The sequence below is a fragment of the Opisthocomus hoazin genome, chromosome 2, assembly GCF_030867145.1.
Source record: "Opisthocomus hoazin isolate bOpiHoa1 chromosome 2, bOpiHoa1.hap1, whole genome shotgun sequence".
NCBI lineage: Eukaryota > Metazoa > Chordata > Aves > Opisthocomiformes > Opisthocomidae > Opisthocomus > Opisthocomus hoazin.
In genome coordinates, this window is record NC_134415.1 from 92,680,760 (window position 1) to 92,695,393 (window position 14,634).

The window sequence follows — 14,634 nt, forward strand, 5'->3', positions numbered from 1 at the left end:
CCCAGAGGATGCCTGTCCCAGCTGAATTCGTTATTGTACAACAAAGCACTGTTTATGACTGACTTCAGCTCTATTTGGACCTCCTTATCTCCCCAGATGGTCATTACTGTTCTTAGGCCAGCTGGCAGCATACTTGGAGCAAGGCCACCTCTGAGGTATGCTTATGACCAAAGCCGAAAAAAGCTATCACTAGGAAAATAATGCATAAACAAATTTCACATGGCATACAGGGTTAGTTACAATGGTCAATGACTGCTGACAAACCAAACATTTATACAGTAAAATACAGAAAGTAGATTGCACAATTCATGTTAACTGGGTCAGACGGCACGAGTAAAAACTGCGTGAGATTCACCTACATGTAACTTCTACTCAGTCTTCCCCAAACTGAACTGCTGCTGAAGAGCACACATAACTTTTTTCAACTTCAAGTGTTTTGTGGTTTGAAAAATAGCTAGGTTGTTTTAAAGTCTTTTAATGCTTGCACCACACAGGGGATAAAACTGTGGCTTTGAAGAAACACATAGAAACTCTGGCCATTGGTATTAATATATCATTAACATTTTTCTGTAATTTGGAAAAAGGTGATGCGTGCTGTTTTTCACCCTGTATTTTACATTAGGTACGGCTCATCTTGGTTCCTAGCTTCCCATCCTGAAATCCTACACCCTAATCCTGTTCCAGATTAATTTGTAACCTGTACCACCTATTACATCATCCAAGACGTTAGTTAAAAAGTAGAATTGAATGGAGCCCTCACAGAGTTTACCTGAAACACCCATTAAGTGAACCGGAGATAATTACTTTGTAAGAGCAGTTTTTCAAAGCCTTGTGCACATATCGAGTTTGCTTACGAGACTGGCCCGAGTTGGTGTCAAAAGCCCCACAAAAAATCAAGCTGCATCAGGTAAGTTAGGCCACCTGCTCTGTCAGAGAGAGAAATTACATTGGCTTCAGGCAGTCTGCCTTGACACAGCCTTCCCGACGGATCCTCTCACTATGTTATTTTCCAGTGACTTGCAAGACGGTTATTTAACTGTTTGCTTTTGAGTCCTCCTGGAGAGGTGCTGCCTGGCCAGAAACCCATCCTCCTCCTCCTCCACAGCCGGGCACGCTGCTTCTCTCCTGAAGCCTGACAGAAAAGGGCACTCAAACGCCTCAGCTTTCCCCCCCTCCACTCACTCTCTCCCCGTTGTTTCCAGCCCCTTTCCCCAGGGGCCGACGTGCGCCGCCACCACCCCTCACCTGCGGCGGCCATTTTGGTTTAACCCTTGCGAACCGCCGCTCTGCCCGCCATGCCATGCCCCGCCCCCTAGAGCCGCCCCGCCCCCTCACCCTTTCCACCGCCTGACCCGGCCTGTCAGTCAATCCGGGCCCCGCCGGGGGGGCGGAGCCGGAGCAGCAGTCGCAGCCAATAGGCGTGCGGTGTGCGGTGGCGCTTCGGCCAATCGGCTGCTTGCTTCTTCGGGGGTGCGGTGGCTGCTGTCCCTGCGCCCTGCTGAGAGCTGCCGTCACCAGCCGTCTCCGTGGCCGCTGAGGAGTCGCGGTAGCCGTAGCAGCCTGGCCCGGCGCCTGCCCCAGTGTCACTGAGGATGAGCCCCCGCGCTGCCCAGCGCGCCTCCCGCCCTGCCCGCCCGAGCCCATTCATCTAGCGACTGGTGAGGGGCGGGCCGCGACCTGCTGATGTGTCCCGAGGGGGAGCCGGGCCTGGGAGAGTGGCGGTGTCACGGCCGGCCCTGTCGGCGGGGACGGCCTCGGGCGGCGGCGGGAGCGGGGCTGCGGGAACGGGGCTGCGAGCCCCGGGCGGGAGCGCCGGGCAGGGTGAAGGGCAGCTGGCCACGTAGGATGGGAGGGGACCGGCTTCGAGGCGGAAGAAAAGCGGCTCGGGCGCCTGTTTCGATGAGTTCTTCTGTCGCTCGTCGCTTCCCGGCTGCGTGGGCCTGTGTCGGGGGAGTCAAAACGGCCACCTACCCCCCCCTCCCCCCCCGCCCTCTGGCTTGTGGCCGGCTCTTCGAAAAACTTCAGACCTTCCCCTCCTCGACGCTGGCAGAAGCCTCTGCCAGGTTCCCTTAGCCGCAGATTCACGGGAAGCCTGTCGTGTTTCTGGCCTGCTTGGTGATACGTCTCTGCGGCTTTTGGTAGCAGTTCGCAGTGTTGCTGGCTTTGAGCAGCAGCGTGAGCACCAGAGAGCTGATATCTCGTAGTTAGCTTAAAAGGATATTTCCGTGCAGCCCTCTTGGGGACCAACCACCTGATCTCTGAAATCCGGCCCATTTTTTTGCCGACGTGGTCAGTGTAGTTGTCTATTTTCATAGAAACTGACCACAATTTGTGGTTCACAAAAAAAAAAAATCACCCAACAACATCTGATGTGGGTATTGTTTAACAATACTGTACAAAAAGTTCAGAGTTCAGTCAGAAAGGTCAGTTTTTCAAGAGACTTAATGTATTTACCTGATATGGTTTGAAGTGTGGTGAAATTGTACAACACATTTATGGCTCATTGCTTGAGACTTATCTTCAGGTTATATGTTTCAATAAAAAAACTTTAGAGCAAGGTCCCAGTGTATTGTGGAAATGCCTATCACTGCACTCACTGGCCTTTAATCTATACCACTTTCTCTATGTTTTAATTTCTTTTTGATAATGTTACTAAACGTGAGTAGTTTTGACTATTTCTAGGTAAGCCAAGCACAGTATTTCACAGTTTACTGTTTATGTACTATGATCCCTAACAGATCCGCTCTGACGTGTTGTAGCTGAATTTAGCTGCCAATGGTACTTGGGTGTTTTTTTTGACAGACGTGTCTGCCTTTAATTGGTAGTGCTTGTTAGCACTGTTAGAAGCAGATGGATTAGAGTTGCTGGATCGTTGAATGTCTCATCCTGATAAGGAGTATACTGTTGTTGCTGTGAAGGTAGAAGTTGTAGGAAGTCTGGAGAGAACCTCTAAAGGTCACCTGCGCCAGGGGTGTGCCTGTGCCAGGCGGTGGCACAGAGGCCCCAGCCCAGTAAATGGAGCGGCTTGGATCTGCCGTGGCCCAGGGGAAGTAGCGGATGTAGTGTAACATGATGTTTTTTAAAGCAAGTTGGATTTCATCCATAGCTTTACTTCTAGGCAGGTCACGTTTATTTAAAACTCGAGCAGGTTGCTTGTTGTCTAGCTCATTTTGAGGGTACCTGTGGGTAGCCTTATTAGCATTCAGTTCACCATTTTAAAGTGCTTCTGGCATATAATCTTTTACGGGATTTAAACAAATGACTACTTATCCCACCATCAGGGGTAAAGTGGACCAGAGTTTTGATTTTTCTTCTTTAGATGACAGCCACCTTATTTGAAATGTCTGTGTGGTCTGTAGAAAATACAGCTGAAGGAGAAAATAGATCCAGTTTGCTCAGCCTGTACTCACAGGTTGTTTTGTGAACCTTTTGAATCCTAGTTGCTCTTTCCAAAGTTTACTTAGCTACTTCACTTAAAACTTGATATCTGAACTAGAGGCAGCACTGTACCTGACGCTTTGTATATTGAGAACAGCAGAACCCTTGTTTTCGGTGCCTTGTATTGCAGTGCTCCTGTAATATGGTTGAGAAGAAGCTACTTTTTTTTCAAAGACTCTGTGTGGGAATTTCTGACTGCCAAACCAGTCAAAGCTGCTGCATAGCTTAGATTTACACTTTTTTCCTTGTATATTCAATCACTTTTTCCCCCATATTTGCATTCAAATAGTATTGTTCAAGGGGTTGAAAAACCTAGATCTATGCCCAGACTTCAACAAATGTGCAGGGAGTTTCTGGACAGATTAAACTATCAGTGGGTATGTAATCTTCTAAATTAGTAGTCTAGCTGTTCTTTAAAGCCTTGGACAGTGTGCTGCTTATAGCTGAAGGGTGTGTTTCCTGTTATTTATCTAGAAATTCATTTATGTTTCCTTGAGGATATGTTGTTTAATGCCAGTGCTATGTTTAATATATTACTACCCAGCTTCAATTTGCTAGTCACTTTTGTCAGATTCTAAACTACTACTTTAGTATGTATTAGTGAAAGTTGCCCTTAGGTAAGACTACACTCAACAGAAAATCTTGGAAAATTGGTAATGTGATAGCAAATTCCTATGGCTTTTCTTCTGCAAACTTTAGATTTGCTTTTTTGATTAGCTTACTAATTTAGTAGTCTGCATGGTGAAGTTTGTTTTAGCTACAAATATTTTCAGGATTTCCATGCTGTTATGGTTACAGATCTTTTGTAATGTTATGAAACAAGTGTGAATGGACCGACCTGGAGAATATTATTAAATGTCAGCATGCTTGTTTAAAAAATAAACCCTCTTCCATTCCACCCTGGAAATCTTTTAAGAACTCACAATACCCTTACAAGGATGGCCTTAACCTTCCTGAAGTGTATGATATTGCTGGTCATACCTCTCTTCATTTAGCAGCTTAGTATCAGAAGGAAGAGCAAATGCATTTTGCATCTTTTTAAAAGTCATATTATTTACGCTTTTTTTTTTTTAAAGGAAAGGTATGAGGATTGATAAGGAAAACTCTAGGCTTCTTTTATATGGAAAATAGAAACCATTAATTTGGTTATGTTTTAGGAGAGCCAAATACTAGGTAGTTTTTCACTGAGTGCATCCTAGACGCAACTAGTATTTAGAAAAAAAATCAGTACCACTTAAAAAAAATACCTGACAGAAAAACAGTGAATGGAATGAGGTTATGCCATTGTAAAAATCAAATAAAGTTTTTAGAAATATGTTCTTAATAAAGCAGCTAGGTTTCAAGGCTATGTCACTAATTTGGCAACTGAGTTGCTTTAAGGCAGCGCACATGGAAAATGCAAAACCAGCAGTCTGTCTTCAAGTGGCACTCAATTCTGTCTGAATTTCTTCTGTTTTCTCTTTCACTTCCATATCAGGGCCATTGTCTCTTGTGCTATTAAGACCAAAAAACCCACAGTAGCAGTAACTAACCACTGCCTTGGTACTGGTATCCACATCCATGTTAGCTGGATTTTTGCTAGATCGAATAGTATAGGCTTTCATCAGGAAGAATCTGAAAGACCACAGATAATGAATTCTAGTATCATATGTGTGCCTCCCAGGTTGACAGTTTCAATATATGTTTCTGGCATCCAGCCATGTGGTAAGGATTGGTTGCTGGTTCTCTTCTGATAGCATCCTTGTACCTTTGAGCCGAGAGCACACAACCTCTGTGGAAATACTTTCTAGAAAAAAAGAAGGTTGAGAATGTGTTGATGGAGAACATGATCATACAGCTGTGGAAACGAGCTGTCTGGTATTTTCCTTCATCCAGTAGCTTGTGATGCCTCTGTGCTAAATGTCAGCGTTCTAGGGATCACAGAAATTTGTGCTGAATGTGCTCTGCCTTCACTGGGTTTGTCTTCTGAAAGATAGTAACTAAGAAACAGTTATGTAGTAGGGGGGTCCTAAAGCAGTTTTGGTATCATCTTCTCTTTCTGCTGGGTTAAGTCTTATGAGATTTCATATTACTGGAATACAATTGATTATATATATTTATCTATTCTGGGGAGCATCTTGGATAACAAAAAGAAGTAAACAGAACCCTTGGACTTAAAGACCACTAATGTACCAGAAGTCCCTTGTAAGCAGTTTTGATACACAGAGAAATTTCTGGATCTCCACAGTGGGAAGCTTCTGCCAACTCTGTTCTTTTTTCACAGTGATTGAACAGAATCTCAAGATTTCAGGTCTGCCCTCTGCCGTTTGCAGGAAATGACATCTACTATTATCATCCTTAGTCAGTACAGTATTTGTTAGCTTAGTCTTACAAATGTGTCAAATCTTAGTTTCATATTCGAGAGAGGTGTGGCAACTCCGATTTTAGACTTTCCAGCAAAAAAGTGCCAAATCTTTGCCTATTTGTAGCGACTTCTTGGAAGAAGCAGATTTTTGAGACAATCACAGTAGGCAGGGAGCTGCTTTTTCAGCTGTAGGAGTTCTGACTCCATAAGATCAGATGATATATCTGATACGCTGCTTCTTGGAGGGTGTCTGACAGCTGTTGTACAGTGGTGCTTTGCCCTCTCTGAGGAGAAGAGCGGAGTGAGAAAGTTCTACCTACTTACTTCCAGGAGGCAACATGCCGCACTTTCTTGCTACTTATTAATTGCTTCCGAGTTGGTTGTAATCTTTTAAAATTTCCTGGGCTGTGAACATGTATAAGAAGTAGCTCACGTCTCTAAGGGAAAATTTAGAAACTCACTTGGTGATGAAATAAACTATCTTTGGGATGCTCTGAATGCTGCTCCAGTTCTTCCATTTTTTGTGACTTTTTTCTATAATGAAAATGTTAGTGAGGAATCAGTTTTTAAAAAGAATTTGAATTCCAAATGATACCTATTGTATTATAAAAATGTTTAAAAGATGATAGTCTTAGTTATTAATGACAGCATTAGGAAGACACTGGTATTGTAACATGAATGTGATTAGTGTTGAGAAGCCTACAGAAATGCCTGCAAATAAAAGCAGAGACAAATAATCAAAAAGGCACTATATTCTAGACATTTAAATTCAAAGTTTAATAGATGCTGGTGCTGTTCCTATTTTGTGCTTATTTTGGGTGCTGATCATGCATCTGGGACTCGGTATACTAGAAATAAGCATTTGGACAGCAATCACAAGGTTTTCCATACAGACATGAGCGTCACTTCACAATTTTAAAGTTTTAAGGTTTCACTTAAGGACCTACTTTGTATTTAAATATAGTCAGATCTGATTATTACCCTTTTTAGATGTTGTAATAACATGGTAGTGTGTGTTACTAGTGTGGCAGTCTTTTATCATGGAGGGATGAAAACCTGATCTACGGCCTTCTGTCTCGAAACTCAAGGTGTATGTATCGATGTACTAATATAGTATCTAGTGTTGTAATATTTATACTAAACTGGGGCTTGGTTAGAATGACTTCTAAAGAAATAATTCAGCAGAGTCAGATTTCACATAGCTGCAATAAATGTCACTGTAATGGCATTAGTGTGAGGTAGGCAGGGTTGCATTTCTAATAGACTTTATTTTTTTTGATGTGTGTTTTATCCATGGTGTTTTGGTATTTGGTGAGGCTAGAACTCTGGTGCTTTAAAGAAGTTTTTCTCTGGCCTCTTTGTTCCTTTCTTGTAATGGCACAGGTTTCTTCCTGTAATGGCACAGGATTTACTTCCTTCTGAATCATTTTCTCATGCAGTTCAGTGTCTTGAATAGGTGTGTATCTGCACAAGGGAACGTGTGGCATGGGGCACGGCAGGACCGCTTCCTTGGGTGACGGTGTCATTTCATACCAGTTTACCTAACAGATTAGTCAACTGCACTTTGAGTCTCTTGAGTAACTTTTCTTTCTGTTCTTTTTATTTTTGCTTTTCTTTCCTTGTAGCACTAATAGCAGTGTCTTAATAATGAACTATGTTTAACATGTGCTTTACAAGACATATGTAAAAATTCATACTTCTTCCACAGCATAATTTTATTGCCCACTGGCATATTGATGAAATGTGACAAATTGGTTTGAGGATAATAGCACTTCTGATGTTTTTCCTATAGATCTCCAAATCTTTTTGAAAAATTATTACTACTTAGAAGGGTGTTTGGTGCACTGGCAATCTGAGTCTGCTGATAGCAGTCACCTGTCACGCTTTACTTCTTTGGAGCAGCAAGTCAGGCTGTGTTCTGGAAACCAGAGCTTTTTTTCACGCTTGTGACGGTGATTAACTTTTCTTTATAGCCTGAGGTTTTAGAGTAGGTGAAAGAAGAAGAGTCGGCACAGTATGGGTTAAACTTCTTGTGTTACTGCAGAGGTTTGTATGTTGGTTGTAAAATACCCTGCAGAATGAACTGAAGCTTGCTGTGACAAAGGTGTGGTCAATTTTAGCGTCTGAAGTATTTCTGAATGTTGTTCGTGATCAAGGATAAGGGACTAAATTGTGGATAAAAACTATTTTTTTTTTCGTCATTTGCCTGCTCTTTGAAATTGTTCTGAAGGTACATACTGAACAACATTTGATCTGTAGTTATCCATTTCAAGCATTTAATCCATTCTGAATGAGGTGGAGAAAGAACTGTTGGAGGCTTTGTCATGAGATATTTAAATGAATACTCTTGGATTAGAAATGTTTTTTTTTTTTCCTTGAAATTTTAGATTCCATTACTAGTGTTTGCTCTGAACTGATTGCTCTCAGCTTGGTGTCAGACTTGATGATAATTCTTGAAATAGGAGGAGGATTGCTGTTTTCTGTTTTCTTTTCCAAACGCAGTCATCTTTCCCTGACATGTCATTGCAGATGAAGACATTAACAAAATATGGTTATGCATTCAGTGCCTGAAAAGCAATGGAAGCTAGGCTCAACAGGCTTTTTGAAGGGGGTGGGGGGCAAGAAGCGGGGTGTGCACGATTGCATTTATAATGACTACTGAGCTAGAAAGAGCAGGGTGGTGTTTTTTTTTGCTTTATTAATGGATTTTTTTTGGATTTATTAATGTTATTAGTTTTATTTGTTCATCTCTCATGATAGCTTTGTCCAGCTTCTTTTGGAATATTTTACTCATGGGTAGAACAACTTTAAACTACAGTTTGCATAGCAAGCAAAAACATTAAGGAGTATAACATGATTTGACTACTATTTCACTCGGTTTGCAATTTATGCTTGAGAAGATTGAAGCATGAAGTTTTTTGAGACTGAATAGCAGTTCACATTAAAATGCAGTATATCAGTGATGTATATTGTTCACTTTTTCTGGTTTAGGTGGGTTTATGTGTGATTTTTTTTTTTATACTGCTGTCTGCACTTAGTGGACCGTAAGCCTTTTAAACATAACTGTATGCAATTAATAGGCTAGATGAGTGCTTCTGTCAGGCCTTCTTTGGTTTTGGGAAAGTGAATGCTAGAGAATGGTGGATATGCTAAAGATAAGTATGCATGGATAAGCAGAAATGCAGTATGCCCCAGACTGTGAATACATTTTCATGAAGAGGTATTTCTTTGTCTCCTTTTCCTTCTTTTTCCTGCCTTGTCCCTTCCAACCTAGGCTTTCACTTCTCCCTGCCTATTTCAGGAGCTTGAGGCCTTAGCGCTGCATGAGTGCTAGCAGTGAGAATTCACATCTCTCGTACAAGTTAGTTTTCTTTGCTCTTTTGCCAGCCTTCCTCTCACCTTTGTCAGCGGGTCTGGGAGTGGTGGAGAGGAGCCTTCCTGTTGATTCTACAGGAGAAACTCAGTCGGGAGATGGGCAGGCATTCAGGCCAGGGAAGAGGAAGTGGGGTGTAATCCTTATTTCCAGTGGCTAAGGGAAACTGGTGGTCCCTCCCTCTTTCTGGGTGTGACTGACCAAGCTTCTCTTAGCCAAGGTGTACTCAACAGCTGTGAGGATTTTTTGGTGGGTGTGTTTTGTTTTTTTTTTTTTGGGTTTTAGTTCAGTTCTTGCTTTCTGATCACAAGTAATGATATAATTAGACAGTGAACTATAAGGGTCCTAAGGACCCAAGGGCTGGGAAAGCAACCTTTTTCTTTTTTTCTTCAGATGACAGAAAGGGAGGAGGTGTCTTTGGAGGCTGGGGTGGGGAAGAGATTCATGGCTTTTTAGACTGACTGAATGCCTGAGTAGAAGTTCAGATGGCATGGGATAGGCCAGTTAACCCTTGCCACATTGCTCCTCTACTTGCAAGTAGTAGTTTGACATGTTAAATTGGTTCAGTTGCTGTGGAAAAGAAATTTTTGTTTACTAACCTGTTCTGTTTTTTTCTCTTTCAGGTCTCCCTTGCAATTATGGAGTTTTAGAAGAATAAGGTCGTGTGGAGGGGGAATCCCCCTCTCCACACTTGAGTTAGTTCACTTTTGGAATTTTCCATGGACAAGAATATTTGTTGTATAAGATGGTGAAATAAGACTTCTAAAAATATATATTTATGTATATTTATTTGGATCAAGTGCCAAACATATCAGTACAAAGATTTCTAATGGCAGCTCAATAAAACAGGATTTATGTCCTTGGGATTACAAATTTTTTAAGGCACTGTGTTGCGTACTGAATTGGAGTGCCTTGATACGCTTGAGGGTTGTTCCCCTTAAGGAGTGGGGCAGCTGTAGGAGTGAAGATGAGTTCTCTCACGCCAGACTGCACTTCAAAGTGTCGATCTCTTCAGCATGCTTTGGATGTTATTTCTGTAGTAACCAGAGGAAGTGAAGGCCAGATCAAGGCCTTTCTCTCTTCTTACTGCTACAATGCTGCAACTATAAAGGATGCCTTTGGTAGAAATGTTATACATCTTGCTTCCTCTTGTGGCAAAAAAGGTGTACTAGACTGGTTGGCTGAGACTAAAGGAGTAGATCTCTTGGCAAAAGACAAAGAGTCTGGATGGACAGCTTTGCACAGAAGTATATTTTATGGATACATTGATTGTGTTTTGTCATTACTGAAGGTGAGTGATTTGCAACTGTAGTTTTCTTTGGTATCTACAGTTTCTAGAGTTGTACTGGTTATGCAAAAGTGGCTTTTTAAACTTGACTGAAAGTCTCGAGCGTCGTCTTAATGTTGTGTTTAGATCGCAGTGCATTGGTTTATTTTAAAGTCATCTCTGTGTTCAGAAAAGATGTCTGCCTTTGCCCATGTAGAAATTGGCACTGAGTAAGGATCCCTGATTAATTGTGGAGTTCCCTGAAGGTTGGTTTGTGTGAATGATAGCAGAGTCAGGATCTTAAAAGTGGAGAGTGATCAGGCTAAAGATACTCTAAAAATACTCTTCAGTAATTATACCAATTAGTGTTTTTACAGATGATAAATAATAGAAGCTTAAATGGAGTTATAATTAGAAATGAATCTTATATTTGAGAGATTAGCCCTTCCAGATATGGAGCATTTTATTAAGTGAATCTCTGTTTCATTCATATTTTAGTCAGGGCTTTTTCTCAGCCCCCCTCATTCCTTTCTTGCAGTTGCAGTTTCTTCCCTACTGCTTAGCAAGTTGCGTATATTTTTGATTGCTCTTCCTTCTGTTCTGTCTGTCCCATGTATAGCAAAGTGAAGAGCTACATATGGTTGAGATGTTCAGGGTCCCTTTAACCACGTGAGAAAATGAAATATTTGTGGTTCAAGATTACTTAAAATCAAACCTTTTAAGATAGAGAATTTTCCATTTCGAGTTCAGCCTTTTTAAATTGCAGTGACCAGCCATTTGTAAGCATTAAACTTTCTGCTTTCAACAAGATTTTAAGCAAAGTCGTTGTGGATCTAGTATTTTTTGAATTCTTGAAGGTCTGATACTGTTATATATATATTTCATGTGCTGAACCCTTACATAGTGAGGAGATTCTCATTAGCTTGACAAAAGTAGGTGTTTCTGTGAGAACTGTACATGAGTCTGTTCTCTAGAAAACTGGCAACTGTGCATATGTATATATCTGTAGCTTTGATTTGCTTACAGGAGGCCTGTACAGGTTTCCCCAGATGTATTTTAACTCTTCTGGCAGTTGCATAAATGAGTGAGATTCTTCTGATAGCTAGCTCTGCTGATACTCTTCCAAGAAGCAAAATGAAACTGCTCATGGAGAGTGCTCTACCTCCCAGTTCCTTAACTGAAGTCTCTCTGCTGTAATGCATTATAAAAAGGATGTGTTCTTAAGGTATTATAGCAACAACAGGAAGGGATTATAGAATAGGATTATGAAATAGCTGAGCTAGAAAGAGATCGCTGAAGGTTGTCTAGTCCAACCCCTGTGCTCAAGCAAGGTCAGCTAGAGCAGGTTGCCGAGGACTGTGTCCAGCTGGATTTTTAATGTCTCTGGGGATGGAGACTCAAACATCTCTGTTCCAATGTTTTAATACCAGTCCAGTAAAAATGCATTTTAGGTTTAAACAGAATTTCTTATATTTCAATTTGTGCCCACTGCCACTTGTCCTGACACTGGATATCACTGGGATCCCTACCCCATGCCTCCAGTCAGGTATTTACTGTATGTGTTGATAAGACACCCTTCTTTAGGCTAAGTATCCCAGCTCTCTCAGCTTCTCCATGTATGTCAGATGACTCAGTCATTATTTTCATGGTCTTTTGCTGGACTTCCTCCTATATGTCCATGTGTGTCTTGTACTGGGAAGTCTAGACCTGAACCCAGCACTCCAGCTGTGGCTTGCCAGTGCTGAGTAATGCCTGCTGGCAATGGTTCCTTATGCAGCCCTGAATGCTTTCACCATTCTTAGCTGTGAGGGCACATTGCTGGCTTGTGGTCAACTGGTTGTCCACCAGGAGCCCCAGGTCCTTTTCTGCCAAGCTGCTGTCCAGCCAGTTGGCTTCCAGCTATATTGGTGCACTGGGCTGTTCCTCCCTAGGGCCAGGATTTGTGTTTCCCATTGCGTGAAAGCTGGTGGTTCCTCGCAGCCCATTGCTCCAGTGTGTCAAGGTCCCTGTGAATGTCAGCACAACCCGCTGGCTTGTCAGCCACTCCTCCTGATCTTGTATCATCAGCAGCACTGCTGAGGGTGTGCTCTGTCCTGTCATCCAGATCATTAGTGAAGACGTTAAACAGTACTAGCCCAGGAATCAAGCCCTGGAGTACTCAACTAGTGTGGATGACAGACTTCTGTTGTGGGCTGGAAGCAGTCATGACTTATTCTCAGACTGTATCTAACTAGAAGTTTTGCTACTCAGCAATAGAGGTTTGTTTTTACAAATTCAGACCAGGTGAATATCACTGCATCACCTGTTCTGCTTGTAAATGACTTGTACAGCTGCCAAAGAGAAGAATATGCAGCTGCCTGTTAAATCGTAAAAATAGGTTGGTCTTTCTATTGTGTAGTGAGTTAATACCAGCACTTGCAAGTAGGGTTGCCTTTATAATTTGGAGAAGGTATGTTGTTTTTCTGGCTAGTGTTTTTCCAAGTGATGTTATAGGTTAAAATCCCTACTGCAGGTATGATGAGCTGTCCTTCTGTCATGCTTGAATGAACTGTGCTCCCTCAATTTTTGTATTCCATGTGTTTACCTCTGAAGTGTGAGATTCTCTAAGGTTTTTTCTTATATTAGCTGTGGGCTGTGGTACATGGGTACAGCTGTATTATCCATTAGGTTCTGCTTGGGGACATCTGGATTTCTTCCCTTAAGGAGTGTGATTGATGACCCTTGACTTCCTTTAAACCAATGCTGGTATAGCAGCATTTTTTTGTATTGAAAAAACGGTATTTACAGAGAATATCTACCTCTCTCTGAGTTCTAGAGGAATGACCTGTTCGTGCTTTGTGCTTCTGAAGCTTCCCTGCTGCTGTCTTGTCTGGCCGTTCATGTCTCTTGCCTTTTCTCTCAGCAGCTGTGAACCACTGTTCCCTGCTTGTTTTCAAAGCTATAGTAGTGGTTTTTTGATTGTCTCACTTTTCTAGCTTGTCAAAACTGATGGTGTAAACATGCCAATATAAGAAAATGCGTTCTTCGAAGCTGGTAAATGCATTTTTGGTAGATACTTGCACTTCGTAGGTGGTAGTGCTTTATCTTCAACTGTGTCTCCTTTGTGTTTCGCTGATTACATCTTATTACTCAATCAGTATTCATACAATAAAATCCCCATTAATAGATGAACATGGTGTATCCGTGGCTGAACAGAATTGCACTTTTTTTCAGATTTGCTTACAGTTTACTTGATTCTGAAAATTTTCTTTTGTCAATGTTAAACTTCAATTAAAGATTTGTTTAGCTTCTTAGATGTTTCCCTGGCTTACTTCAAGCTGTGGAGTTAATTTTAACTTCCGTTCTTCTTTTCCCCTCCTTTTCTCTTTCAGCATGGTGTTAGTCTGTATGTTCAGGACAAAGAAGGGTTATCAGCCCTGGATCTTCTGATGAAAGACAGGCCAGTCCATGTGGTGTTCAAGAAAACTGGTAGGAAATCAAATAGCTTTAACTGTATTTTACGAGGAGGTATATTTCTACAATGTATTAATGTACGTACTAGTGTAGACAATATTTTCTGTTTCTAATTAGAATGTGTAAGTTATGAGCTAACTGAAGATAGGAGGTCACTGATATAAGGCAGCAGGTACAGAATCTTGGCTGTAGGCACAGGATGCGCATGTGTTACAAAAATGAAGTAATAATGACTGATTTAAAGGTTAAAAGAAAATTCAAAAAAGAAAGGGTTATAAGTAACCCAAAGAGGTTGTGGAGACAACATCCTTGCAGATACTCAAAGCCTGAGACAACGTGGTCCTGGGCGACCTGCTCTAGCTAACCCTGCTTGAGCAGAGGTGTTGGACTAGATGATCTCCACAGGTGCCTTTCAACCTCAGTTATTCTGTTATTTTTCTTTTTTATTGCGATTCAAACAATCAGAGAGACTTCAATGTCTTTGAATTTGATAGGGTAGTTCACATCACTTCTGTGTCTTTTGTGAAAAGGGGGGGAATATGAGTTCTCAAAATGTTTTTTAGACAAGATAGCTTGATAAAAGCTAGTTACGGTCACTCTAAACACAGTTTCTCCAAACAGGAAATGAGTATGTAAGAAGAGCAGACAAGTTTTTCTTTGACAGGGGAGTAGTTTTTCCAGTAGCTTTTATTTATTTTTATGCTGTTTTATACTTTTCTACCCCTCCTTCTTTCCCCTTTTCTCCATGTCCCCAAGTTC

The 14,634-nt window shown here is 41.6% G+C and overlaps 1 protein-coding gene across 2 annotated transcripts in view; it reads left to right on the forward strand.

Moving 5' to 3' along the window:
- Positions 1–1,477: 1,477 nt before the first annotated feature.
- The window catches only part of IBTK (inhibitor of Bruton tyrosine kinase), a 59,328-nt gene continuing 46,171 nt past the window's right edge, over positions 1,478–14,634 (forward strand). For both annotated transcript variants that reach the window (XM_075414458.1, XM_075414459.1), the window contains exons 1-3: positions 1,478–1,658; positions 9,779–10,446; positions 13,794–13,890. In XM_075414458.1, the coding sequence (XP_075270573.1) occupies positions 10,123–10,446; positions 13,794–13,890 (421 nt within the window). In that variant the 5' untranslated portion in view covers positions 1,478–1,658; positions 9,779–10,122. The remainder of the gene's footprint in view (positions 1,659–9,778; positions 10,447–13,793; positions 13,891–14,634) is intronic.